Raw genomic sequence first — 27,505 nt, 5'->3', positions numbered from 1 at the left:
TTATCTGGGTGCCTGAGTTATGTTAAGTGGCGGGTGCGTGCCTGCTCTCCGTTCCCCCTCGCTGCTTTTGCTCCTTGGATTTCAATTCCAAACATGGTTATCCCTCTGGGGTCCCTCTCCTCGCGGCTGCCAAGAGATAGACGTGCCGAATCCAACCCCGGGCGCCCTGCGCTCCCCTCCCCGCAGCTCAGCTCTCTCACGGGCTCTATTTTCACTGCCAGAGGGGCAGTGCAGCCAGATCTCCGTCCGGCGCCGGAGTCTTCCAGCTAATGGCCTCTGCTTTCTCTTCGACTCAACTCTTTCGGCCTCCTCTTTGCCAGCTCCCTTCCCCTCTGGTGCGGCTAGGGAGGGGGCCGGCCTGATTTCTGAGCCACGAAGAGGGAAAAACGAAGGCTTTGGGGATTTTCTAGGCGCCAAAATGCTTTAGCATGGTGCTCTGAAGCGTGCTGCCGTGGGAGCCGCCGGCGCTGAGGAGGAGGAGGAGGAGGAACAGCCTCCCAGCAGCTCTGGTTTCAGACCTCTTTGCTTATGACAATAGTTTTTTAAGGCCGGGCGGCCGGCGAGGGTGGGCAGCGGGGCAGGATGAGCACCAGCAGCCCCTCCTGGGCCCAGGCTGTCCTCCAGCCCCCTGCGTGCGATGCCTGGAAGGAGCACATGGAGGGGGCAGCCTACCAGCTGGCCAGCTGCATCGTCCTCCTGGGCTACATGGGGGGCAGCGGCATCTTCGGGTCCCTCTACATCTTCGGCCTGCTGGCCCCGGGCTACTTCTGCTACGCCCTGTGGGGCTGGCTGAGCGCCTGCGGGCTGGACGTCTTCGCCTGGAACATGCTGCTCGTCCTCCTCTGCCTGCTGCAGCTGGCCCACCTGGCCTACCGGCTCCGCAAGGACACCATCCCCCAGGAGTTTGACCTCCTCTACAAGACCATGTACCTGCCCTTGCAGGTGCCCCTGGAGGTCTACAGGGAAATCGTGAAGTGCTGCGAGGAGCAGGTGCAGCCGCTAGCCCGAGACCAGAACTACGCGGTGGAGGGCAAGACGCCCATTGACCGCCTCTCCCTGCTGCTCTCTGGCAGGTAAGGGCCAGCCCGCTCCTCAACAAAGTGCTGTGGCTGCTTCTTGGGGTTTTGCCCCTCTGCAGAAACCAGGGTGGTGATCCTTCCCTTCCTCTGAAAGGGCTCTGCAGCATGCATCTGTCTTGGTTTCATTGTTTGCTCGTTTTTACTTTGCTTTTGGGGTTTGGCTTTTTAATATTTGTTTTCCTAATATAAATTACAATATGATAATATACTTCATATACATTAAATAATAATAAATCAATAACATATTAAAATATTATAATACAAAGTAAAATATAGGGAATGGTTTGCAGCATCGAGCAATATGTAGCAGAGCTCAGCCAGCTCGGACTTCCTTGCGATAATGCTGGGGGTGTCCTCGCCTCTTCCTCGGTGATTTTATTTCTAACGGGAGCAGACCTGGAGTCTGAAGGCTGAGAGAGAGTGTTTCTGAGGGCGGGAAGGAGATGGCTGAACCTGTGGTCTCTGTGGGTACCAGACACACCTCTGAGATGTGGGTGGCCAAATGCACTGAGTCTTTGGTTGACCTGCTCGCCCTGGCCAGCAGCCCTAAAGGGAGAGGCTCTGCTCCCTGTTCCCAACACCTGAGCCCTCAGGGCTCAGAAATTTTTCACTTTGAGGGGCATTTCATCAAAGAGTGAGTACACCGCCTCGTCAGGCTTCTTTCCTTCCTTGTGCTCCCATGTCTTCGTGCTGTTCCTTCCCCCAGACCATCAAGGAGGACCACAGGGACCTGGGGATGGTTGCAGCTGCCTGCCTGCGAGTCACATCCTTTTGATGCTTTTTGGTTATTGACTGAACTGTGCCATTATGTGGCATTAATGTTAAGTGAGAGTGGGAAGGGAAAGGGCCCTGCAAGTGGGAGCAGTGCAGAGCTGTGAGTGTCTCAGAAAGATTTTCCTTTGGGAAGGCGAGCCCAGCATCACCTGCAGCTCATGGTTTATTGCAGTCTGGTGCAAGGTGAGCGGGGGCATGCAGAAAAAAAGTTGTCCTTGCCTTTTCAGTGTTTGTCCTTTTTTTGGGATGTGTTAAGAGTATCCTGGGAACACTGACCAGCACTGAATGGCAAAACTCTGGGAGGAAATTGGGTTCATGTAGGAAATTGGGTACATCTATTTCCTTCATGTGCCTTTCCCTTTACCAAACCCCCGTGCTGAGCAGCCTGCACTGAAGTGCACCAGATCTGCAAATAGGGGAAAGTCATGCTTAGAAGGCAAAGAGGCCAAGAGAGGTTGGATGATAACGTGCAGCAAACTATGGGCTTGCACCAACAACGGCCAGTGGGATTTTGGGGAAGGGTTCTGCTGCATTCCAGCCTAGAGGTGGGGATTGCCCTCCTGCAGCTCTGAGGAAAGGAGGAAAATGCAAGTGGAAAGAGGTGAATTCAGACTGAGAAGTACTTGAAAAGCAGCAGCCTTGAAGGCTGAGAAATCCTGGTTCAGGACCAAGCATTGCACCTGCGTGGCAAGCAACAAAGCAGGCAGAGTACGGGGCAGTGCATCTCCTTGCCATGGAGCAAAGGGGTTGAGCCCCAGAAACTGGAGCATTTTCAGCTGTCCCAGAGGGGACCTGGGACGTGTGTGTGGCAAGGAGAAAGCCTCTCCTCTCTGGTGGGACCGGCTCCTGCCCACGGTGTGATCATATTCATGGGATGCCTGCTCTGTGGTCTAAGCCTGCCTATCTCCTGTCCTCTCTGCAGGGTCCGAGTGAGCCAGGACGGGCAGTTCCTCCACTACGTCTTCCCCTACCAGTTCCTGGACTCTCCAGAGTGGGAATCACTGCGACCCTCCGAGGAAGGGACCTTCCAGGTGAGGCCCTGACACCGACATGCTCACCCCATGTGCTGCTACATCAGGGTGGCAAAACGCGGCGGTGATGTAAACCCATAAATATCCCCTTTCTGATGATGATGCGTTTTGGGGTGGAGAAGCAGGAAGGCTGATTCACGCCTGAATATGGTCCTTTCTGAGCACAGGAATCCCTTGCTGAGAGGCCGGACCAATTCTTATTTGCAGCAACTGAGAGGGTTTTGCTCTTGCTGTCAACACCCCCGTGTTTGCTTGGCTTTCCTTCTGGAGGAGATTACTCAAGCCCACATCTCTCTGCCTCCAACCCACAAGCCAGGACAGGCTGATCCCTATCAGGATGTCAGTCCCGAGTGTGCCGGTTAGGGCATACGGGGAGGGACTTTTCTAATCCCCTGGGAGCGTGGGACAGCCATGAGGGAATGATGCTGCTTTCTTGCAAAAACAGCCGAGTTCAGACTTGGCTAAGCTGGGGCAGCTCCCCAAATCTGCTTTCCTTGGCTCTGAATTTGGCCTGTGTAAGAGTCGAGCAGGGAGGATGATACCTGATGCTCCTCGAGGGGAAATTCTCCCTCTAGGGTGGGAAATGGACAGCTGGATGGTGTGCAACCTGAGAAGACATCTGTATTGCTCTCTGAGCTGATTTCTGTGGAACTGAATGTTCCCAGAGCTCCTGAGCATCCTTATCTGTGGTGTGTGAGATAGCTGGGGAGCTCCTGCTCTGCGAGATGAGGCTGGTCGGGGAGGTCACTTGTGCCAGGCACTGGGGTGGGGAAAGGCTGCAGCAGTGTGCCAAAAATGCCTAAAACCTCGTCTGCTTACTGAGGAGCATGGAGAAGTATCGAGCTGTGTGAAAGCAGTGTTCAGCAGGTGAGACTTTGACTGGTCCTTGTTCCTGGCAGGGCATTTCTCTTGACACCCAGGGCTGGCCATGGTGACGTGCTACCTTTGGCAGACACCCTAGTCACTCTTATCCAAGTAGTTAGTAAGACTCTGTGGCTCATTTCAACCTTATCCCCAGCATCACAATCACCTGGGTGAAAAAAAAAAAACAAAAACAAACAAACAAAAAAAAACCAGGACATTTGATTCTGGGGCTTTGCTGGAAGGAGGTGTGGAAGGTTTTCTTGTCCAGGTTTTCGTCACAGCTGCCTGGGTCGAGCAGTTTCAGTTCTGTGTCCACCGAAAAATGGCAGAAGCTTGACTCACTTCATGAGGAGAGCTGGTTACCTCGCGCTTTCTGCTCTGGCCACGTCTTCTTCCCACTGAGCTGCTGGCTGTCAGGGCCCGCAGGAGTCGGGTTTTGTGGCTGGCACGTTCCCACAGGAGCTCTGATGATACCGGAGGTGTTCGTGAGCGAACCCTGTCCTGCTGCCCTGGCTGGGAGACAGCTTCTGTGGTCACAGCTCACCTAATCCCTCACGGGAAGCAGAGGGTTTGGATGGCTGCACCAGAAGTTGGTCAGGAAAAGGACGTTCTGCTCCTTGCAGTTTCCCTGTGACCCGTAATCCCGCTCACCTTGGCCTGGGGAAGTTCTCGGGTTTTCGCTCCTGTATTTCTTTCCTACAGCAGCTGCTTGCACGGCAGTGGCGTTGGATATCAATCCCAAGGACACGCACTTGCAGCCAAGCTGTGTTCAGCTTCCCGGTGGCTCTCTGCCACGGTGGCTGGCCAAGGAGACCCCTGGGTATAGAGTGAAAGGGAGCCCCCGGGATATTTCTGTTCCGACACTTGTTCACATGCCGGTGTCTCCATTACACTCGGATGTTCTTCTTCAGCCCAGGAGCGTTTGACCCTTCGTGTGTTTGTTTTATCATTTATATTTATTGCATTATGCAGTCTTGTGTTGCGTATATAAAGATTTATTATTGTTGTCTGGTCTCACAGCTAGCAGAAAAAAATGGTTGTAATCATGTTGGCAAAACCCAACGCAAAACAAATTCTAACACCAACCAAAATTGTTTCCTTGGGGAAGGGAAATCAGCGGTGGGTAAGGACGTATCTGACGTGGTTCTCCAGCCCCACCACCCTCGAGGAGAGGTGTGGGTGATCCCGGGGTGCTGGGGCTCACTCTGCTCGCTCCCTGCCCTGCAGGTCACGCTGACGGCCGAGACCGACTGCAGCTACGTGACCTGGCCGAGGCGGCGGCTGTACCTCCTGCTGAGGAAGGACCGCTACGTCGCCCGCCTCTTCTCCTCCCACCTGGGCTACGACATCTCGGAGAAGCTCTACTCCCTCAACGAGAAGCTCTTCGCCAAGTTCGGCCTCCGCTTCGACATCCGCTTGCCCAGCCTCTACCACGTCCTGGGGCCGGCCGCCTCCGAGGGGGAGCCAGAGGAGGCCGAGGAGCTGCCACCCACACCGCCGCCAGCCCACGGACCCGCTGCTGCCTCCGAGGCCCCTCTGCAGCCTCCACCACCGCCACCACCACCGGCTCCACGCCCCCGGGCCTCCCGGCCCGAGAGCGACCTGCTGGGTGAGGACTCCACCAGTCTTGTCTTGGAAGATTTTGCTGAGTTGCCGGGGTCTTTTATGGACTATGTGAGCGAAGGGGAGTATATGAAGTGAGGGCGCACCCGGCACGGGCACGCGTCACCCCACGTGGCATCCCTGCGTAAGTACCCGCCGGCGGCAGCGAGTCGCTCCCCGGCCTCTCGCCTCTGCTTGCTGCGGGCTTGCTCCTGCGCAGAGCTGGGGAGGAGTGCAGGTGGCTCCAGGGGCAGACCCCGTGGCTCTCCTGAGGTCCCCAGGGGCTGGGGTTTGGCAGATCCCGAAGCAGAGCAAAGGCTGGTGGCCACCAGCGCAGGACGCTTCTGCTCTGCTGGCATGGAGGCGAGTGTACAAGCAGGTATGAACACCCACCACACATCCCTTTTTTCCTCCAAGGGAATCGCCCCAAAATGCACCCCTTGATTGCCAGCTGCACCTACTTGGTCTTAAATGCCAGCTCCTTACTCTGCATGGGGGAAAATCCCTAGGCCTGGGGGATGTTGGAGCAGAGGAGCAAGGCAGGTGAACAGAAATAGATGGTAGGGTGGCTCGTGCTTGAAATTCAGATCCAAATGGCCGAGAGATAAATTCCATGCTGAGCTACTTTTAGCCAGCTGCTGCACGCCAGCTGCAGCCTCCAAATGTGCATTCCTGCCCCCGCCGAATAAAAGCTGCTTTCTGACATCCAGTTGCCAGACACTAAACCCGGGATTGGGATTTCTATCCTAGAAGAGACCATTGCATAGACCCTGTCTGTGTGGCAGCAAGGAAGTTGAATATAGTTTTTGAAAGCAGTGGAACTGGAAGATTATCCTGTTTTTGTACAATTCTGCCATGAGTTGAGTCACATTCCTGTTCCTGTGCTGCTTCCATGCCTCCAGACTTGAAATCTGGGTTATGGCAGAACTGGCCAGGAAAGGAGCAAGCATGTCTGGCTTTCCTCAAATCGGATAAAAAATGAGTGAGAGCTTTGCTTAATTTATCTTTATTATTAAAAAAGGCAGAAGGCAGAGAGGAGAAAAACAAAATCTTCACTTGTTTTCTAGCTGCAAAGTCCTAGTAATGTGACAGTCCCTGGTAGGCTGCTGGTGATAGGAACTTGCAACTTTTTCAGTCCTTACTTGGAGAGGCAGGAACGTGAATCATTTATGAGACAGCCATCCTCTTAACTGTCAGGCATTTCTGTTGAGTGGACGCGATCAAAAATAAGAGCAGTTAGTGTCGTAAAGGGGGGGAAAGTCACTTTGTATGCTTTGCTTGGATGTTGTCTTCTCGGCACAAGGATGTCCATTCTCAGGTCATTGGCAGAGTTCTTCTGGTTGATTAAGCTCAGAATAAACCAAAAGTTCAAATGCAAATAATTAAAAACAAACAAACAAACAAACAAAAAAATAGAGGGAAAGAGGTAAGGAACACCACAACTTTTTTTTTTTTTTTTTTTGGCTTTTTTCTTTCTTTTTTGTCATGAGAACACTATGATCATGCACGCAAGAGGTGTCTGTGTGTGTGAGTGAAAGCCTGTGGGACACAACACAAGGCTACGCTTTCTTTCAGTTTCCTTTTAAAACATTCTGGGAGCTTTCGTCTTTCCAGATCTTGTGAATGAGGCGATATCAATGTGGGCTGATACTTGGAGTAGAGAGCTGTGATAGAAGCAGAAATGTTTCATAGGCCAGTAGTCGGGATGGGAGAAGGGGATGATCTTCCTTGTCTGTCAGTGTGGAGGCAACAGCCAGCACGGCATTTTTATTTCTAAGGTAATTAGGTGAAGAAATGCAAACTCAGTGTAGTGAGTTCCCATCACACTGGTAGGAGCACATCCTTCCTATTCTGCTCATGTCTTAGTATCCCAGTTGTATCCCAGTTGCACCAACATCCCAGCAGCACTCCAGCAGTTGTCACATCACAACTCTGTTCTTCCATGACTCAAGTGCAAAACAAACAGCAAAACTTTGTGGCGGAGAGGAGCTGCAGTCCTCTCCTGGCCAGGCACTAACCACAGCCCAACAGATTATCTGAGCAGGCTTGTCATGGCCAAGGGAAAGCACTTTCATAACATATGCTTTAGAAGTGGTGAAAACATTCATAGTAAACAGGGATATTCCCTGCGGTGTCATTGTTCGAAGTACACTATAGCCATGATCCCAGCCATCAGAGCTCCCCCGGGGCTTTCCCCTGTTTTGAGCTCTCATCCGGCTCCCCAGCAGCTTCCAGCCTGGGTAATTACCTTCTGGCTCTCTAAATTCCCCTTACAGAAGTGCTTCTGCGTACCACCTTCCTTATCACTGTTGCAGTAGCCACCTTGCTGTGCCACAGTGCTGTGAAGGTCACAGAGTCATCTAGGTTGGAAAAGACCTACAAGATCATCAAGTCCAAGCATCACCCTGACCTGCCATGTCCCTTAGTGCCACGTCCAGCTGTCTCTCAAATACCTCCACTGATGGGGACTCCGCCAGTTCCCTGGGCAGCCTGTTCCAATGCTTGATCACCCTCTCCCTGAAGAAATTCTTCCTGATGTCCAACCTAAACCTCCCCTGGTGCATCCTGAGGTTGTTTCATATGAAATTTTCATGTGGGATGTAGTGACCTGCTATACTTACCTAGTTCTTGAAAGAGTTTCTAGACTGCTTGTGAATAAGACAGAGTATGCTATGATGAGCACGTTCTTTCTGAAGAGGATATTTCAGTATTTCAGATATTTCAGTAACTTGCCTGTCTGAAGGAGACAGGTTCAGAGGTTCTGTTCAAAACCTGCTTTAACAGCGTACTGCTGTATAAATAGCTCAGCGCTCCCTTGTGAACTAGGCTTTATTCCTCATATACATCTTCAAACAACCAAAAGCCACCTGCCTTTTCCCCCTTTCATGTCACATTTGCCCTAGCTTGCTGCTTTGCAACGCTTGCAATATGCAGGGCTGCTGCTACGTAGTTCTGTGCAGTTGCATCTGTGGGCTGGCTTCTGTTTGGTGGGTGAGATGGATGGGGTGCTTGTTGGCCTGTATCTCAGTGTCTGAGTGAGTAGGAACTGTTTTACACCTGCTTCGTGAGCAAAACTAAAGTTGCTGTGGGCTTTGTTTCCCTGGTACCAGAGGATGCGCTTTGAAGAGCTTTGTTTTTGTTGCCTCAGGCGGGTGGGTAACCTTGTTTGTTGATTTACCACGTAAATTCCTTTTTTTACGAGGAATTGCATAGTTTTGCATGCTAATTTCAGAGGAGAGGGGAGAAGGAAAGGGAATGGTGGGCTCCATGAGGTTTGTGTGTTGGAAAAGTTTGGAAGCCAAGAGTTATTCCTGTGATAATAATGGTGCTTTATTTTTTTTTTTTTGTCTCTCTCTCCTCCCTCCCATTATCCTTCCCCCCTCCACTGCTTTCCTTCTGCAGCCTCTGGACACCTCCGGAGCTACCCCCACCCTCTCAGCAAAGGACGAGCCCCCCTGGCTCCCACTCAGACCCCCGAGCTCTAAGGGAACAACAGGCTGTCTGGATCCCCAAGCCCCTCCGAGGGCACGTCTGCTCACTCACGTCTCTGACCAGATAGACACTCTTTGGCACGCACTGAAACGTCTGCCCGCACAGACACGTACACTCAGGAGCACCTGAAGCACGCGCGTGGGACTGCAGTGGCACTCCAGCACCTCCCACCCCACGATGTTCGCCTGGAGCTGCCGGCCCCGGGGAGCTTCCCTGGCTTGGTTTTTATTCCCAAGCGTGTCGGCGGCTCCGATACCACAGCACGCCGATGCGGCTGCAAGCGACACGAGCCTGCTCGCAGGATCTGTGTTCCCTTTTGTTTAATGATTCCCATTAAAGACAGAGATGAAACTGCTGGTGTTCGAGGATTTGGTTAGGGAGGTAACGCTGTCTGAAGGGTGTGAGGCGGTCTCAAAGCACGGGGGAAAGGACAGTGGAAAATGGGCTGCCTGGTGGCTTTGGCAATGGGAATAGGATAGAGGGAATTATATGGAGATTTGATGTGATGCATCTCACTGGGCATCCACTCTAGTAAGACTTAGCAAAGAAGCTACCAACTTGTGGTGAAGGGGCTGTTTGAGTTGATTTTTTCAGACCAAGAAAGGCAGGGAACTGGGACTCAGGTGAGAGGGAGAGCCTGAGATGGCTTTTTTTTTTTTTTTTTTTTCTCTTTTTTTTGTGCTCTGTGGGGCGCACACACAGTGAAGAAATGAGTGGGTGCAAAAAAGTCTCTGGGGAGATCAGTAGGGAGAAGAAAGTGCAGCCTTAGATGAAAGTGTGAAATTGGAAAGCCTCTTCCATGTTCAGCTGCAATGAGATTGGGCTGGTGGGCTTCCCCCACCATTTCCTCTTCTAGGGAGTCACGGAGATGGAGATACCCATGGAGAATTTCCCCTGGGCTGTGCTCTTGGGGATAGTTTGTTGTGGCTTGCAGGTCTCCTCCAAGTGAGATCTGAACCCCATGGGATCTGAGGTTTGGAGAGGCTGGTGGAGTGGTGGGTACGTGGGATCCGTAGTCATCGTCATTGCATATGCTGCTTCTTGCACTACTTGCCTTTGCTTTCATCCCAGGACAGGATAATGGGGCTGCCCAGGCTGAGGATCATCCTGCTAATGCCTGTCACCGTGGCCAGTCACTGCACTCTCTTGGTTGTACTCCAGCCTTCAACAAGAAGCTCCTGCACAACTCTTCAGTCATGGCACCACCTAACTGGGATCTCTGCCAGGTTGTCAGTGTCTGGCTCTAGCCCTCTCCTGAGTGGACACTGGAGATGGTTTCTTAATTAACCTCCCAAGCAGCCACGTGGCAGGGTCCAGAAGCTGGAATGTGAGCTGAGGGCAGGAGGTAACTCTGCAGTGACAATGCCTCGTGGAGTGACAGCTCATGCAGAGCTCTCCTCAAGGCAGAAAAGCTTTTAGCACGTCCTTTTCTCTTGACCATAGTGTTCCTGGGGTGCTTTTTTGTCTCTCAGTAAAGCCAGTCCAGGGAACCAGTGAGAATGGTCTACAGGGTGTGTGGCTGGGGGCAAAAGTGATGCAAGACTTGTCTCCTCTTTAATTTGCAGATGTATCAAGATGATCAAAACCAGGTAGAATGGGTAAGGGCTGCTTCTGTATGTGTCTCTTTGATATTGTAGTCTTCTACCAGTGATTTCCAGACATTTGCTGCTTTTCCATGTCCGAAGGGCAGTGCTGAGGTCCTGGGACTAATTTGTGTTAGGTGGTCCTATAGCTACAATACTCTGATGTCCTCCTGTTACCTTCTCTTCTGGGCAGTTGCTCAAAGCAGTGCAAAATTGCATGGAAGAGCACTCTGTGCTTCTGGTGTCTGCTTCACTACATGTGAGCTTCAAAGAGAACAAGCCAACAGCCTGAAGAGCTGCACCAGTCCCACCGTGAGATGGAGATCCACTCCGATTATGTAGCAAGAGTACTAACAAGAATAGATAGATTCTTACTCTGAAAGCATCTTGCAGATGGTGCAAGTGAGTTCTTTGCTAAGGAAGTTGTCTAAGCAACTAGGGATGTGGTTTAGCGGTAGACTTGGTAGTCAGTGCTAGGTGATGGTTGGGCTTGACGATCTGAAGGGTCTTTTCCAACCTATACAATTCTGTGATTCTTTAGCACCTCCCAGTTCCAAGGCTAAACCAAAACTGAACTCCCCTTGCTGAGGAGAAGTAATACTTCACACCTTTACTATGAAAACCTCAGGGCGCTTTAATAAAACACAAATGAATCATCCCAGTACGACCTGTGTAGAAAGAGTGATATCATCTCCTCCTTTCACAGAGATTGAAATCTTGTGATTAAATGACTTGCCCGTCTCTTTCAGAGCTTGGTGCAGAATCTGTGAGATAAAAGTCCTAATTCAGTCTTTTAACTGGGAAGTCTTGCTGCAACTGCTAAGTCTTGTACTCACTGATGTACTGCATGCTACTTTTCCTTGACATTCTCTCCTGAATGCAGGAAGTAAAAAAAAAAAAAAAAAACACAAACGTGGTTCCTTGATGAAAGTATCCTCCGTGAGCAGAGAGAAGCAGTAGGGTTAGGACTCCTTCACAGTTTTGGGAATGCATCCATACTCCAAAAGCCGTGCTAGGCACATGCAGTAGACAGCTGGTAAGAGAGGTCCATGTTGCCATGAAGAGTGATGTTCCAGGGCAGGCAGAACATGGTCCTTCTGTGGGAAGAGCACAGGGAAGTCAGGCTGTGTTTTAGCAGGCAGGGGTCACTATCCTGACACATGGGCAAACAAGCTGCTGATGGACCTCATGCTGCTTTGCAAGGGTATGAACCCCTCCTAGAAGAACCCTTGCTGCTCGGAGTGCTCCTGCTCCCAGTTTTGTGATGAGGGCAGTTGTGACCCTGTGCAACTCTGCAGCTTCCCACCCACATCGCAGCCAAGTCCAGTGCTTCCAGGGGTGCAGGTTAGCACACCTTCAAGGCAATGTGCCATGCTGTCCCAATCCTAAGTGGCAAAAAGCCATGTATCCTGCCTGCCTGTCCATCCCGTAAGGTATTCCTGTTACTTACTTCTTATTGAGAGGCAGTGGGGCTGCACAGAACTGGCCGACAATGTACGACTCATCCTTCCTCCAAAATCGGTTCTTGGGGAGATACTTGAGCACCACGATGTCTACCTCGCAGAGGGGAACCTTGTGGGCCAGCAGCCGCTTGCCCACCTCCTCCTGCTGAGGTCTGCAAGGCAGGGAGAGAGAGGTGATGGAGAGTGTTCAGTCTGCCTGTGGATGCATCGAAACACTGAGGAAGTTGGGGTATTAACGTGAAACCCTCGCATAAATAAAAGGCTCGTCTGTCAAAATAGGGCATTACTTGAGAGCTTGCAACTTACTGGCCTTCCCTCCTTGCTTTACCTCTGTAGGCAGGAGCACTTCTGTATAAAATTGCTTCCTTCTGTCACGCAATTGCAAAAACTGTTCTCACTGTTGTGTATAGATTGAAATACTACCCGTATTGCTGCAGAGAGGTAAGTGGTGGATAGTAGATAAGGTGAACATCTATGAAATTGTGGATGGCACAGATCAGAACTGATTATTCACCACTTATTCCAGTGCAGGAACCAGGGGTCATCCAATAAAGTGAACAGGTGGCAGGCTTAAAATGACTGCTCAGTGCACAAAATGCCATTCTGTTCAAGCTGTTAAAATCCTTGCTGTGGGTTGTTGTGGATGCTAGAAAGTTTATACGACTGCACAAATCATAGGAGGGGTCTGGATGAGTTCATGGAAAATAAAAGTGTTGGGAGCTAATAGAGACAAAGAACTCGCCTTTGGCTCTGAGGGTCCCTGAGATGTGTTTAACTGGAAATTGGGAAATAGGGAAACTATTGTGGCAAAGTACTGCTGTGTGCCTTTTTATATTCTTCTCTAAGTGTTTGCTTTTGGCCATGTTGAAGGTGGGGTGCTTGGATAGTGCTTGGATAGGTGGACCTTTGTGCCTAGGAGCACACTTAAGTAGGCTGAAGAAATCCACTGCTGGGACTGACGTTTGGTCAGAGCTCACACCACCTTTGGATGCCTGTGGGACTCTGGCTGACTTCAGAAGCATGTTTCCGTGGCTATGGAGGAGAATGACATGTTACACTGACGTGTAAGCAATGCCAGTGCAGCTGGGAAAAGGGCCCTGTAACAAGTTCCTTACTCTGTCAGCCCCACGGCATCTGTGGGGCTTGGGGACGCGTCTCTCGAGGGCACTCTGAGCAACGTGTGTGGGATAATGGCATCTTGCCTTGTCTCATCTCTGGTGAGATCAGAATAGATTGAGAAAGGTCGATGTGAGGCAAGGAATGAGTCACTTGCTGAGGGCATGGGAATGGCTGGATGCTCCCAGGTCCCGTGTGGTTCCTGGGAACCACGGGACGACATGCAGGTCAGATCACTTAAAATATTCAGTGACAAATCAGTGTCTGAACTGCGGTGCGAGAACCTGCAAAAGATGCCTGTTTGACTCTCTGAGCTTGACTGTACTGGAGGGCTGAGCTTTTCTTGGAGGTGGGGGGAGTTCCTTTGCTTTTTACTCTAGTGTGAGTTAAAAAGGATATCTTCACATCCACTCCCAAATCTGTAAGTGCATTTAGTCTCCTGCTTCTTAGGAGGGCGCTTAAGTGATTGACACAGCTGCTGTCCTCCCAGGGCAAGGGTGCCCCTGGGTAGCTGTAACTCTGACTCATTAAAACCTGAGGGTACAGTAAAGCCGTGGGATCGCCTGCCCATGTCACTTCCCTGGGCTGTGTCGCAGCCTTTCTCTCCAGTGTTCACATGCCTCCTGCTGGACACATGTCAAGACAGCTGGAAAAAGAAGTGCTGCAACTTTTCCTGAGAAAACCCATGGGTCCTGACTTTATCTGCGTGGTGTTATTTCCTCCCTTCTGCATCTTTGGGAAAAAAGGCAAAGTTGGCCTGCAAGTTTCGAAGGCTGCCTTTGCTTGGACCTGCCTTTGCTTTGTGGAGGGGTTGGACAGACTGAGCTCCATCAATCTGGAGCATGAACTCCAAATGGCAGTTTGGGGCTGGAAATCCATGATCAAGCAGCTGTGTCATGCCGGAGAGCACCCTACAGCAGGCTTCCCCTTCCCCAGTTCTCACCCCTACCTCCTGGTGCACAGGGTCACAGCAACACAGCATCGGGTCACAATCTTTTGGCTTAGTAAGGTCTATGTGGGATCCATTAGTGGGACCCCACTGATCTGAGGGGACCCCTCTGATCTGAGAAGAGCTGGCTGAGGCCTTTAGCAGGCTGCTTTCCTGCTTCCTGAGGGAGCCAGCAATATTGGCTGTCTGCAACATACGCAGCATTTAGCTGGATGCCCATATGGTGGCTACCAGACAGCCACAGCGGGTAGGAAGGTGTAGGAAGAAGTGACAAATACTTTTTTTTTTTTTTTTCTGGGGAACTTCTCTGTGGTGGGGAGATCCCCCTGAGGCAAGGGCTGGGGGAACAGCGCTCTGCATCTCATCTTTTAATTCAGGTATGGTTTGGAGGACGGTGTTGTCAAGCAAAAGCTTAGTGTCTACAGATGTGGTCTTGGTCCCCAGCTCACTGAACATTTCCCCTGCATTGGGAGCGTGGGAGCTTTGCTGTGTTACTGCAGAGACAACAAGCTACTGAACACATTTCTGACTGTGCAGCGATGCACTTGTTTCCTGTCTGCAGCTGCAGTCCTAATGGACATCAAGAGAAATGTCTGAGCCATGATGTCCAGTCTGGAATCTGTGGTGGATAGGGTCTTGGTGTAGAGTAGGGTTAATAACTATCTGGCAGCGACTGTGATTTGAATCAAGGGTATGGTGTACAAAAGGAATTATCGTAGCAACACAAAGGTAGGCAAATCTGGGGATCCTGGAACACACCTCCTGCTTTGTGTACTTGTGGATTTAGCCAGGGTTACCGAATAATGGCAACACATACCTGATTCCTGAGAGCATTTAAGGGAAATGTGGAGGGGTTCAAGAAGAAAGGCTGTGCTTCATCACACAGTGACTGTGCTCTGGGAGATGTGCTATCCTTGTGCCTTTCCTGGACTGGGACAAACATCCTTACACATGGAGGTGGGGAAAAAAAAAACAAAAAACAGGCCAGAAGCACGCACTGTCACTCACATGGTGATCTTCGTGGTGTCCTTGGTGCTGTTGCTGTAGAAAGTGATCTCAATGCTGGTGACTACACTTCTTTTCTTCTGCAGTCGGAACTCAACCAGGCTGTGGTGGACTGAGCAAGAGGCAAAGTGTGCGGGAGTGAGTGGCTTATACTTAGCCTGCCAAAAAAAAAAGCCATCCCTAGCTCTCACTCCCTGCTCCCACCAGCACAAAGAAGGTTAAGCAGATTTAAGAAAGAAAATAGCTTCTGCAGTATGAGACACAGAGTAGACAGGTCTGCGAACAGACTGGCCTTTTCTGTACCCCTCACTTCAGTCCTGAGGCCATGTGGCCGTGTTAATCCAGGGCTGTGCCCACACTAATAAATCTATTAGAAAGGGCTTTGCAGGGGAGATATGCACAGCAATTGATTTCCAGCTATGTGTCTTGTGCCACAGCAGCTGTTTCTGACTGCCTGGCCTCCCCAGACAATCTGCCTCATTTGGTCAAACCCCTTCTGGCTTGATTTTTTTTTTTCTTTGTTACTTACCACAAAACGGGGCTGAAGGACTTGTCATTAAGTACACAACCACTTCCTTGGGCAGCCTTCTCATGCTGACCCCTGCCTGCTCCAGCAGGCCTGCAGGGCAAAACAAAGCCATGAATAAGACGGAAATAGAAATATGAGCAAGAGGCAAAGTATGCGGGAGTGAGTGGCTTGTACTTACCCTAGCCATGGCAGGGAAAGCCATGAAGGAGACAGAACAGAAATAGAAATATAATCAGTTCCAATTCACCTCTGCTCCCCTCTCCCAACCCTGTTGTCCTGGAGGACAGACCCTTCCTCTACACCAGTGCAAATCGGAGCAAACATGGGTTTGTGGTGTCTGTCTGACAGGTTAACAGGCCCTCAGAAAAACTGGATTTCTGGCTCAACTGGGAAGACCTGCACCACTGAGGAGGAGACAAGGTGATTTTGGTAAGGTGGGAAGGGAGTGGCTGATCTGAAAAGCCCCTCAGTGCAAGTCACCAAAGAGCACCAGAGGACGCTTCCTCTCCTCTTGCCACAGCCCAGTTTCAGAAGCCTAAAAGAGGCAAATACTGCCTTCTGCCAGCCCATCTTTGGTGTGGCCGTGTCAGGGATTTATCAGGAGGAAGTGACACAGAGAATGGGACTTCATGCGTGGGCTAAAACTCCCAGCTGCTTCTCTGAACAAGGCACTTTTTGAGCTCCTTGCCCATGTGTTAGGCAGATGATTCTGGAGACTGTCCTTTAACATGCTGGTGGGCCCTGTGAAACGTTTAAAGATCAGAAATATTCAAGACACCTGTGTTTTACCTCAGACAATACATGAGCTTCTGGCTTCTCTGCGGAAGCCTGAAAATGAAACAGCTTCTCGCTATCCCCAGAGGGATCCCAAGCAAACCCTGCTCAGAGAAATCTGAATCGTGTGCTGCGGTCTGCACTGACACCCGTCAGGAATGTATCGTCCCCTGCTCCGTGAAGGCCTCATGCTGGTACTGTACCTATTCTGGGACAGGAGAACAGGAAGGGATCATCACAGTCCAGGCAGCGGCCATTCAAAAAATCCTGATGACTGGAGCAAGGGAACGCCAGGACAGGACAGGAGTGTTTCAAGGCACTGACATAGAGATGCACTGCCCTCATGTGATCACAGATCAGATACTTGTAGCCTGTAAGAAGAAAGTCACCTAGAGAAAAGCAGCAGTGAGCCTTTCAGTCCATTTGGGTCTTTCTGCAATTCCCTAAGGAATGGAAAATCAAGAAATACCGATTCTGCAGCCATCCCCTCTCCATGAATAACATTTTGTAGAGCACCTCTGTGGCTACAAACTGTGACCCCAGGTGTGGGAATTGAGGTGCCTTGGGCATCCCTTGTAACGTGACCCTCAATGGAGCTGGCTCATCCAGAAACTATTTGAATATTTATCCACATTATTTACTGCGTGAGGTCCTACTCTCTAGAAGGAAAAGGCAGTAATCTTACAAGCTGTCTAAGCCTGCAGCATGAAAAGAAAAATAAGCTTTTGCTGGTAGCAAAGAGCCCTTCTAACAAAAATGCTTTTTTTTTTTTTGTTGATATAAGCTCTGCTGGTGTTAGGTCGCGTGGGCTCATAGAGAAGTGTCACCAAAATCACATCTCTTGACAGCAGGTGCTGCCAAGACACTTGACCTGCATGTGATTTTAGTTTCAGCTCCTTTCTGTGCTGCTCAGAGGAGACGTGGGCTGTGAAGCTCTGCTGCCATGTGTCTTTATGTGTTGTCTTGCTTTGATATCTTCTCTGACTGTAGCAGGAGCTGGTTGCCAAACAGCATTTTCACAGACTGCTAAATGACCACGAAGGCTCTTTGCTTGGCCAAAGAGTGCTCTCACCTGCAGAGATGAATCGGGGGCATCCTGGCTGATCTTTGCCTCCATTGACGAAATAATCGATGTGGCCTACAGGGATCCGGATCCCGAAATCTGAAAGCAGGTGAAATGCCACTTCATTCTTATGCTTGGCTCTTCTGTAAGATACACCCTACATGGTGTTTGACAGCCCAATAACTGGTTGAATATTAGTAGTGCTGGACCCAGCTTCCCCATGTCTCTCTCTTTTTTTTTTTTTTTTCCTCCACACAGCAAGGACACGTTCCCTGTTCCCTCCCAGATGCCTGTATTGTGCAGTTCATGTTATCACCAGGTTTCCTGCACGGAGCAGAGAGTGCTCCAGGACCTGCCACCAAAACGACTGGCAGCTTTGGCTTCATCATCATCCCCATCCCTCATGTTCTTGACCCTGTGACCACAATCTTCATGGGAGATTATAAGGCGTGACCGAGAGTTATGTTGGTGGAGACTTTTGTGATCTCCGGGTAAAAGGTATGACTGAAGGGCACCACATAGTTGTTTGTTTGTTTTTTCACATTCTACCTAGCAGACCCTAAGTGCTTTGGAAATGTTACTCTGTTGGCACCTTTCTGATGTCATATGAGCAAAACCAAAGTGAGACTAGACATGTAAATTCCTTCCAGGTGGTAAAAACCACACTGAGCTTGTGCTGTGGTAATTCACTCTGCTGTTAAAGGTTAAGGAAGAAATTTTTGCTCTAAGATAGCCAGCAAATATTAGATAGCCTATCTAATCAAGGAGTATTCTCAGACTGAACCTGAACTCATAGTCATCTGGCATAAATGGGACAAAGACCTATGTGGTCTTTAGCAATAATGATGGCAGGAGGAACAGACGTGCAGAAGAGGATGGAAACCAGCTTACTATCAGCATCCGTATGAATGGCTTCCACAAAGAGGGCATCCCCAGGGTCCAGGCGTTCCTCCAGGCTGGCTCTGGTGTACTTTGGGCCTGCAGGATCCAGGCCTGCAACAAAATCAAAGGATGTGGACCTCTTAAAGTGGATACAGAGAAGGGCCACGAATATCATTGGAGGGTTGGAGAACATCTTCTGTGAAGAAAGGCTGAGAGAGTTGGGGTTGTTCATCTTGAAGAGAAGGCTCTGGGGAGACCTCATTGCAGCCTTTCAGTACTTAAAGGGGGCTTATAAAAAAGATGCAGAGCAACTTTTTGCCCAGGCAGATAATGATAGGACAAGGGTGAATGGTTTTAAACTAAAAGAGGGGAGATATAGACGAGATGTTAGGAGGAAATTTTTTACTCAGACAGTGGTGAGGCACTGGCACAGGCTGCCCAGAGAAGCTGTAGATGCCCAGTCCCTGGAGGTGTTTAATGCCAGGTTGGAGGGGGATTTGAGCAACCTGGTCTGGTGGGAGGTGTCTCTGCCCATGGCAGGGGCGTAGAACTGGGTGGGCTTTAAGGTACCTTCCAACCCAAGCCATTCTAGGATTGTATGGTTCTAAACACCTCAACAACAGTAAGTGTTCCTCAGACCCTCTCTTTCTTATTTCTGGACTAGTTATTTTATGCTAAACTTTTAAAATGTTGCCAGGCAGTGGTGATGAATTATTCCCACATCACACTGATTATGGTCCAGAAAGACTTCTGCCCTCACTAAATTCCACTGCAGCTTCCTTACCTTGTCCTCCACTGCTCCCAGACATCCACTTCCACAAAGCAGTTCTGTACCAACAAAGCCTCAAGTTTTTAGGCTGTAAAGCCATGCCTGAGCTTAAAATACCTCTGATAGAGTGGCTACAGGGTGTCTTTTGGATTTTCAGTGAAAGTGAATCAAACTTTTAGCACCTTTCCTAATTGTACTGTCATCTGCGGTAGTGCTACAGTCTGAGCAATGTCACTGGAGATCTTGAGTTAGGTGATGAATTCAGCATCCTAGGCATTAACCAATCCAAGCATTAAGAAGGTTCAATACTATCAAACTTCCTTAAAACAGAGAGACTTCTGAGCCCTATCTCCACAAAGTCAAGTTCTCAAGCAGCCATCCATATTTTTGCCTAAAAATATGGATGCTGCTAGAGCAAATTCTGAAAAGGCAAAAGAAATACTAACAATTATCTTTGACAGTATCATGGAACAGGTTAAAGATTATGTTTTTGTTCTGGCTGAGGTTTATCCTGCTCCTTTTGTCTAGGAAAATAACATCACAAAATTTCTTTCACTCTCCAGGCAGCAACAATAGTTTAAGCAGCAGCTCTGCTCTGTGTACCACAGCTCTCATCCTCAGAGTTGGCCAGTTTCACTGCCTTGGTCTCAGTCCCATTAATTCTCTATGGAGAAGGTGGTATCAACAAAACACAAACTGACATGTTGCATTTGTGTGGGGGACGGAGGAGGAGGGGAATGGAAAGAAGAAAAAAAAAATCCCTATTCTATCTAAAAATAAAAGCTGTCAAAGGGACAAGTGCTCAGAAGAATGTACTGATTTTATATTTTTTTTTCCTTTTTTTTTTTTTTCCTTTTTTTTTTTTTTTTGGTTGGTCTTGTCCAATACAGAAAGCTGAGAGGTTTCCTGCCCACTTCTACAGACCAAACTTTAGTCAAAGGCTTTAAGAGAGGCTTAGAATAGTTATTCAGTACAGCTTAAAGTTCTTCCTGAGCAGGGAGGAGCACTTAATATGAACAGCAGCCAATTCTAGCTCAGCTCCAAGGCAAGCATCTTTCTACCCTCTGTTCCCTACACCAGCCTCCTCCAAGCATAGAATCATCGAATCCCTTTGGTTGGAAAGACCCTTAAGGTCATCACGTCCAACCATCACCTAATGTACGCCCTGTACTATTCACTGTAGCTGTACTGTGCGCAGCTAGATTCCCTCAGGCTTCCTCTTTTCCATTTAAAGAACTGAAACAAATTGCTCTTCAGCAATTTTGGAAACGGGCAGTTCATTCAAGTTCCTGTAGCATTTGTTTTCTTGCACAAGGAGATGTCCACAAGAACAGACGTGACTTCAAGAAACTCATTGCACAGAAACAGCCTGTCTTCTGACGTCCAAGATATTCATTCTGTTTTTTACTTCACAGCTCCTTCTAGGTGGCTGAACACACTTCAGCAAGTTATGGCTCTGGAACCACATTGCTCTGTGTGTGTGCGTGTGTGGAAAGAGGCAGGAGATGAGATCAGAACAGACACATTTTAGGTCTAATTCCACCTGTCTTCAGGCTCTTAAATCTGAACTGGAGCCTGCAATGCCCAGTGTGCCTTTGAAGTCACAGGGCAATCAGGATTGTAGAACTGTCTTCTAGTACAGCTAAAAATACATGAAATAAATAAACCTACAAAGTTTTTATTTATCCTTGAGGGTACCTCTGTGAGGCAGCCCACTGTGGGCTGAGGCAGGCTGCAAGCCATGTTCTGTCTGTCTGTTCCTCCTTGATGGAGTTTTCCCTCCTACCAAAATGAATTTCCAGCCCTGGAGTTTCCCCAGACTTGACAAACCCTCAGTTTGATGTAGAAGGCAGCCTTGCTTCAAGTGGGAGGTTGGACTGGAGACCTTCCAAGGTCACTTCTCACCCAAATAGTTCTGTCTCTGTTCCTGCCCCATACCTAAAAGACTGCAGGGTCTTGCATGGATGAAAAGGTCTACATGCCACAATCAGCCTCTAACCATCTTCCTCTGTAATTCCCCCACCGTAACCTCTTCCTCACATCCAGAATTCTGTCTGTGTTCAAGGCCAGCTCTGATTTGGTATACCACTGGGTGACCTTAGACCAGTCTCCTGTGGAAACAGCTGACTTGTGAGAAAACAGCAAGAAGCTTCATCTGGGGGGTCCCCACTTTGTTGCAGGCTCTTGCCTTTGATCCTTGCCTGAGCTGTGTTGTAAGGATGCCATGCCCAGCCCTGTACTTTGCTGACCCTACCCTTGTCTTGATGGTTGGGCTTCCTGGCTTGGCCTTGGCCTTGCACTACAGATTTGTCTGGATTGTGGATAATGCTGGTTCTTGTCACTGGACCCGATCTACTCTTCTTGTCCAGGTACAGTAGGACTGTGTCCCTTGTCAGCTTGGATTTAATGAGCCTTCGTGCAGTTAAAAGATCACTGTGGATGACTCCCCTTCCCTGCTCTTCCATTCTCTCCCCTGAACAAGAAATGAAGGCCCAAGACTCAGTTTGATGATACCTGTTATCCGTCCCAGCTGACCGCCGTGGAAGTGCCCGACCAGGCCCGCGACGTGCGCACCGAGGCTCACGCCGATGATGTGGATGGATGTCCCTGAGACTCCCAGGGCCTGCAGATCGATGATATAAATCAGTATTTCTGCAGGAGGTAGGTGAAATACCCTGTCCCCGCCCACTCAGCAACTCCAGAACATGTGGGTTGTGCCCATACCCTGATTATTAAGAGTGTATTTTCAGAGAAAAAGGATTTATCCATAGGGTGAACTGGCAGGTAAAGCACGGCCACTGAGACATGATGTGAGATGACCCCATAAAGAGGAACCACACAATGGTACTGCACATGGTGCAGGAGACCACAGGGATGAGATGAACAATCCTGCCTTTGAGATATGTGTGGCTACATCTTGCAGCAGTACTGAGGCTTATGAGAAGCCAAATGTAGTTTTCTGTGGTGCCGTGTAGCATGAGAGGCTGGGCAGAAATTGTCCTTAAGTAGCTGGGCTAGGGTTCAGCACAGGCACAGGATGGATGGTAGGGATCATGCTGCAGCCCGGTCATTTGTTCACTGTGTGACCTAATCAGTAAAAAGAGGTGACAGCCCTCTTCCCCCTTCCCTTTTCCCCTCCTTTTCACCCCATTCTCCTGATCACAGAACCACAGAATCACTGATCACTGCTCGAAGAGCTGCTGTATTTCTGGATAGGAAAGTGTGACTGCACACTGTGTTGCCTACCCAGGAACTCCCATGCTCTGTGGTCAGGTTCTAGAGTGAAATCGTTACGCAGAGAGTTTATGCATGGCTGGTAAATATAAAGATGTGACATCCTCATTGCATAAGTGCTGTTCAGCTGTGCTGTGCATGAGCAAAAAAGGGAACAGCTGGGGATTTCCAGCTACTAGGAAGTGTATCTGAAACCCAAAGCAAATATAAAATAGCCTCAAATCCCACACCCTCAGCTTACTGGAAAAAAAAAAAAAAAATGGGTTGAAGAAGAAGACTGCCCAGTGAAGCACAGACCTGAGATAACCCAAGGAATCCATCAGGATCACTCTGTGCTGGAGAGGCAGCTGACAACTGGGAAGTTTTCCCATAAAAATCTCAAAATCAAGAGAAGGAAGAAAAACAGTGGCATGGTACAGGCTGGACTGAGAGAGAGGGGAAAAGAAAAAAAGAAAAAAATCTTTAGCACTACACAGTGCTCACTCTGGAATAAAGAGTTCACTTGCCCAGCTCCTGGGGACAGCAGGCTGGGAGCAACTCTCTGGATTGTCTGCATGAGTGGTGTTCTGTGACTGTGTTTCCCCATTGGGAAATCACAGGAGCTTACCAGGAGCTTGCTGATGAAATGTGAGATGGAGAGGGCCAGCTGTGTGACGTTATCCACTGCGGAGTGATAGGCTCCAGTAGACCCATGAACCCAGTCCACCGCAATCACATTCACCTGGCTTGTGTGCAGGATGGCACGGACAAGCCCTTCAATCCAGGAAGGTTTGGTGCCCAAAGCCCTGAGGAGTCACCAGAAACAGGTATGTTAGGTGTCTTCCAAACTAGGGCACATGCCAATTTGTTGTTCACTGGTGCTGGAGTTTCACGTGTCTTGCTGTAGGCTGCCAGATAGTTGCTGAAAGGTTTTGTAATAAGCATTTTTCAGAATGGGCTGATTCAGAAAGGAGCCAAAGGAGAGAAACATCTGTAGGACTCAGGCTATGATCCTGGTCTTGGTGTGATGCTTCAGTCAGCCACCACAGAGCCCACCTTGGGTAAGAGAACTGGCTGGGAACACCTGGTCCTGCTCTGCTACCAACTGGCTGGGAGTCCTCGGTCAAATCACTTAGTCTGTCACTGCTACAATTCCTCCTCTGAAGGTGATTTAAAACGAAACAACAACAACAACAACTCTACCCAAGAATACCAGGAAAACTGAGGAGGCTGTACCCTACCAAATTCCCCTACTACCACCGGGGTTGGGGGTGTGCTGTGTCTGAAAAGACCCTGCGACTCCTTGCGTGGTCTCATCCTGGATATCTATGCACTTTGCCTTCAGGCTTTTGCACATCAAACCAAAGAACACTATATGGTCACACTGGGCTGAAAAATGGCACAGTAAAATAAACTGGCAATATGGTGACAGATTAAAAAACCTTGGTTTACATCCCTACATTTTCAAGGTTAGAGGGACTGTGTGCCTGCAGGGCTCCTAAATGCCTGAGTGATCCAAGGAGTTGAAGAACCAGGATGTGAACTGCAAGGAGACAATTTAAATGGAAAAGGATCTTAAAGAATCTTCTTAAAAGGATCTTCTTTAAAAGAAAGGTTGAAAGAGGGAAGGGAAGGGAAGGGAAGGGAAGGGAAGGGAAGGGAAGGGAAGGGAAGGGAAGGGAAGGGAAGGGAAGGGAAGGGAAGGGAAGGGAAGGGAAGGGAAGGGAAGGGAAGGGAAGGGAAGGGAAGAAAAAGAGAAAGAAAATAATTTCCTAACTTCTGGCTCCAATAAAAAGGAAACACACACAAAAAAAATAGGCAGCTGGTCACAGACTAAAGGACTTAATTTTGTGTTGGAAAGAGGATTGTTGGTAGGATTTTCCATGCCTTTGGCCCTGTCCCACCAAGTCTCCCAGGCAAGTCTCAGGTACAGTTTGGTGCTGAGCACTCCAGGCTCTGCTCTTAGCTTGTGTTTCACATGCAGTCACTGCTGGGGAGACTAAAATTATCACATGGGCAGGGGGTTTCTCTGCCAGCCCAATGCCATGCTTGGGAATGCCCACTTGGTGTTTAGTTGATGAGTATGAACTTAGCCATGATGCTCTGCTTTCTCTCACCTGAAGCCATGGATTATGATCTTGGTTTCCAGGCTGCTGTTGAAGCTGGTGTCCTCGATGCCATCATCAGCTAAAATGAGTTCCCCACAGCTGGGGTTTGAGGGGGTGAAGAGAAGAAACTGGACATTAAGTTTACTGCCGTGTAGGAAATTTGCTCGCTGGAAGTCAGCACACTGATGCCATGAAGTTCTGTTTGCATTCCCTGCAATGGGAGGGGGTGAGAAGCATTGTTTGGCCTGTGTCCGTGTGATGGAAGAAAAAAGCTTATTCTGACTCACTAGGAAAATAAAGATAGCAATTTGGTTTGTATTAATAAAGAGTGAAAGGATAGGATATAAATTAAAATCAGTCTGGAAAACAGGTCTGATCTAATGAATCTTTTTCTGCCCTTTGATGGAATTTCAGCATTGGCTCAGGAAGATAACTGTGGATGTCACGATAACTTTGACTTCCGAGAATTGTTTTACTGAGACACGAACAATTCATTTATTTATTTATTTCCATATCAGCTGTGTCCACCAGCAGCTAAGTACATTTACGAGCTGGCTATTAGATCTTAAAGAATAATAATAATAATAAAAAAGGTTGCCAATCCCCCACTGAATGCGTAGTTCTCTTACAATTTTTCTTGGGTAGAAGGTATGAGTCTAACTGACATTTGTATCAAAAATGCAGAAATAAATATGAGAATGCTGGTGACAAAACCTGTCAGTGACAATCAATTTACAGGATGAAAATGTTTTATGGGAAGGAAAAGGCAGTGGCTGGACAGGACTTTCATCTGGACAGAAAAAAAAAAAAAAAAAAAGCAAAAAAAACACAAGACAAAATAACAACATCTCAAACCAGAAGATAGTACAAAATTGGGCAAATTTTGACTATAAATGAAGCAAGGAGATGCAGAGCAGTATGTATGGCTAGGCAGTGGCACAAGTTACCCAGAGAAGAGCTGCATTATCATTTGTCATTTCAGAGGACTGGCTGCTATTCTGGAGGGGTTGTAGAAGGCAAGATATTGGAATGCCTGAAGGACTAACGGGATGAAACTTATTAACCCATGATGAGCAGGAAGCCAAACAATTGATTAAATGATCCTTTCCGATCTAAAAAATGTTTACTCTATGAACTGGCATCATGCTGAAATGACAACGCATGCCCCTTCCCTTTTCTGGATTGGAGGAAGTGGAGCAGCCTCAAATCCGCATGTAAAATTAAATAAATAAATAGAAAATAATAATAAAAATAAACAATCAGCTTCCTAGCCACTGCCTGTTCCCACAGAAGATATTCTACAGCAGCTGGGTGGAACATGGCCTAAGGTTCAGCACAAAGAAATGAAATTCAACAGTCCCGATTTCCCCTTGTGGGATGTGGCTGTCCCTTGCTGTTGTTTATTTAGGTGTTCCTGGGGACTGAAGGGAAAAGGGAAAGAGTTGTTCTCTGAAATCAGTTGAGAAATACTGCCGCTCATGAGCCAGCTTCTCCTGAAAGGGTGCACTCAGTGAAAGCATGGTGCGTGTCCAGAATGGCGTCAGGCGAGGGGGGTTGTGAGTAAAAAAAGATCACAACTAACCAGAGAAATGCTAAGTGCAGCGTCTGTTTATTTTCTTTCATCTACTGCATATTCTGCTTGCTCAGCTTGCAAAGGAGGAGGTGCCATGTCCAGAGGTCAAGTGGTCTGTTTTGCACCTCCTCACACTTCAGAGCAATCCTGGATCATTCTTTTAAATTAAGTTAGTGGAGTGAAATCGGTGAGACAGCTTCAACCAAAGCATAGGAAAAGAAAGGACCCATTCTCGTGGCATCTAACTGGATTATAGGAAGGACCTCTTGAAACACGGGCCCTGTTCAGAATTGAAATCAGGCCCTTCTACGTAAAGCCTTAAATCCCTTGCCAAGCACTCATGTCTTTCTTACCTGCTTGTGCTGAACTAAGCAGCAAGATGACAGCAAGAACGAAGAGGGGTTTTCTCTTCAGATCCTCAACCATCTTCGTGTTAGTCCACTACAAGTATGAGGGTTGTACACGGAAAAAAGAGGTGTGGTGGGCTGGTCAATCAGCTTGCCTCTGTCAATGATCAACTAGGCTGTTTCTTTTGGGAAAAAAAGGGGGTAGGTGCAATCACCTCTGCTCTTGTTTGGCCATTAGACAAAGTCTGTGTCAGCAGAGGGCTTCACTGATATTTTGGTTGAAAAAGACGCTGACACCCCTTTCCTTCCGACTTCCCTTTCCTGAAGGCAAAATTACTGCCTCAGAAATCAGCTAGTGAGACTGGTTGCAGCAACCGACAGACAGGGCTTTATTCTCGACACCTAGCCCTGCCTCCCGGGCTCTCCCTGGGGACACGGATTAGTTACAAGGTCTCAGAATATGCCAGTGCCAGGAAGGCTTGTAGCAGAGCCTTGCATCTGACTGTTCTCCTATTGCATTGCTGTTTCTTTCCAGTTGTCCTGAGACATGGTGGGACAGCTCCCATGGCTGGAATGTGGTCATGGATGGGTATGTCCTGCTCAGGAAAGACAGGCCAGATGCTCTTTACGTGAAAGAGCAGCTACATTATATTGAGTACTGTCCAGGGGTGGATGAGAAGCGAGGTGAGAGTCTGTGGGTGAGAATTTAGGGGCAGGCTGGCATGGGGCGTACTGTTGTGGGTGTCTACTACGGGCCATGAGATCAGGATGAGGAAGCTGATAAGGCCTTCTACAGGCAGCTGATAGCAGCCTCGCAAACACAGGCCCTGGTTATTGTGGGGGATTTTAATTACCCTGACATTTGCTGGAAGGCCTGCTCAGCCAGCCATCCGCAGTCCAGGAGGTTCCTTCAGTGTATCGATGATAACTTCCTGATGCAAATGGTGGACGTGCCAAAATGAACCAAAATGGAGCACCTAAAGAAAATCTGTGAACACTTTTTTTTTTTTTAGTTATTTTTTAATTTATTAAAATTGTTAATTATTTTTAATTATTTTAATTATTATTTTTTAATTATTTTAATTATTATTTTTAAATTATTTTAATTATTATTTTTTAATTTAAAAACAGGGTAATAAGCTCTGCTCTTTGTGGTAGGATGTAACTGTTACTCTTTGCCAAGCCCCAAGGCTATTTTGAAAAGCCATGCATCATAAAGTAGGCATTGGTTTTACAGCCTTCGAGTAAAGCAAACCTTGCAGTCAAGATGTGCAGATCTGATGTGTTGT

At 48.6% G+C, this 27,505-nt stretch overlaps 2 protein-coding genes across 3 annotated transcripts; one reads left to right on the top strand and one right to left on the bottom strand.

Annotated features, from left to right (window-relative positions):
- The first annotated feature begins 155 nt into the window (after positions 1-155).
- POPDC2 (popeye domain cAMP effector 2) lies at positions 156-9,197 on the top strand. Of its 2 annotated transcripts, none has more exons than XM_084304104.1 (4): positions 156-1,073; positions 2,776-2,884; positions 4,976-5,357; positions 8,753-9,197. In XM_084304104.1, exons 1-4 carry the CDS (start codon positions 583-585, stop codon positions 8,833-8,835), a joined length of 1,065 nt encoding a protein of 354 aa, XP_084160230.1. In that variant the 5' UTR covers positions 156-582; the 3' UTR covers positions 8,836-9,197. The 2 variants fall into 2 exon arrangements, with proteins under 2 accessions (XP_084160230.1, XP_084160229.1); XM_084304103.1 differs by having other exon boundaries at positions 161-1,073; positions 4,976-5,495.
- Positions 9,198-11,797: 2,600 nt separating this feature from the next.
- PLA1A (phospholipase A1 member A) lies at positions 11,798-26,295 on the bottom strand (the record flags this gene model as incomplete). The annotated part of the gene is made up of 10 exons (XM_084304094.1): positions 11,798-12,040; positions 14,962-15,070; positions 15,488-15,577; positions 16,465-16,632; positions 17,334-17,423; positions 18,216-18,317; positions 21,490-21,598; positions 22,817-22,994; positions 24,306-24,507; positions 26,223-26,295. 10 exons carry the CDS (start codon positions 26,293-26,295, stop codon positions 11,872-11,874), a joined length of 1,290 nt encoding a protein of 429 aa, XP_084160220.1. The 3' UTR covers positions 11,798-11,871.
- Positions 26,296-27,505: the final 1,210 nt, after the last annotated feature.

Source organism: Netta rufina (genome assembly GCF_964035555.1).
Source record: "Netta rufina genome assembly, chromosome: 1".
In the NCBI taxonomy this organism is placed as follows: Eukaryota; Metazoa; Chordata; class Aves; order Anseriformes; family Anatidae; genus Netta; species Netta rufina.
Note: the sequence above shows the minus strand (reverse complement) of the source record. Positions and strands in the feature narration are given on the sequence as shown.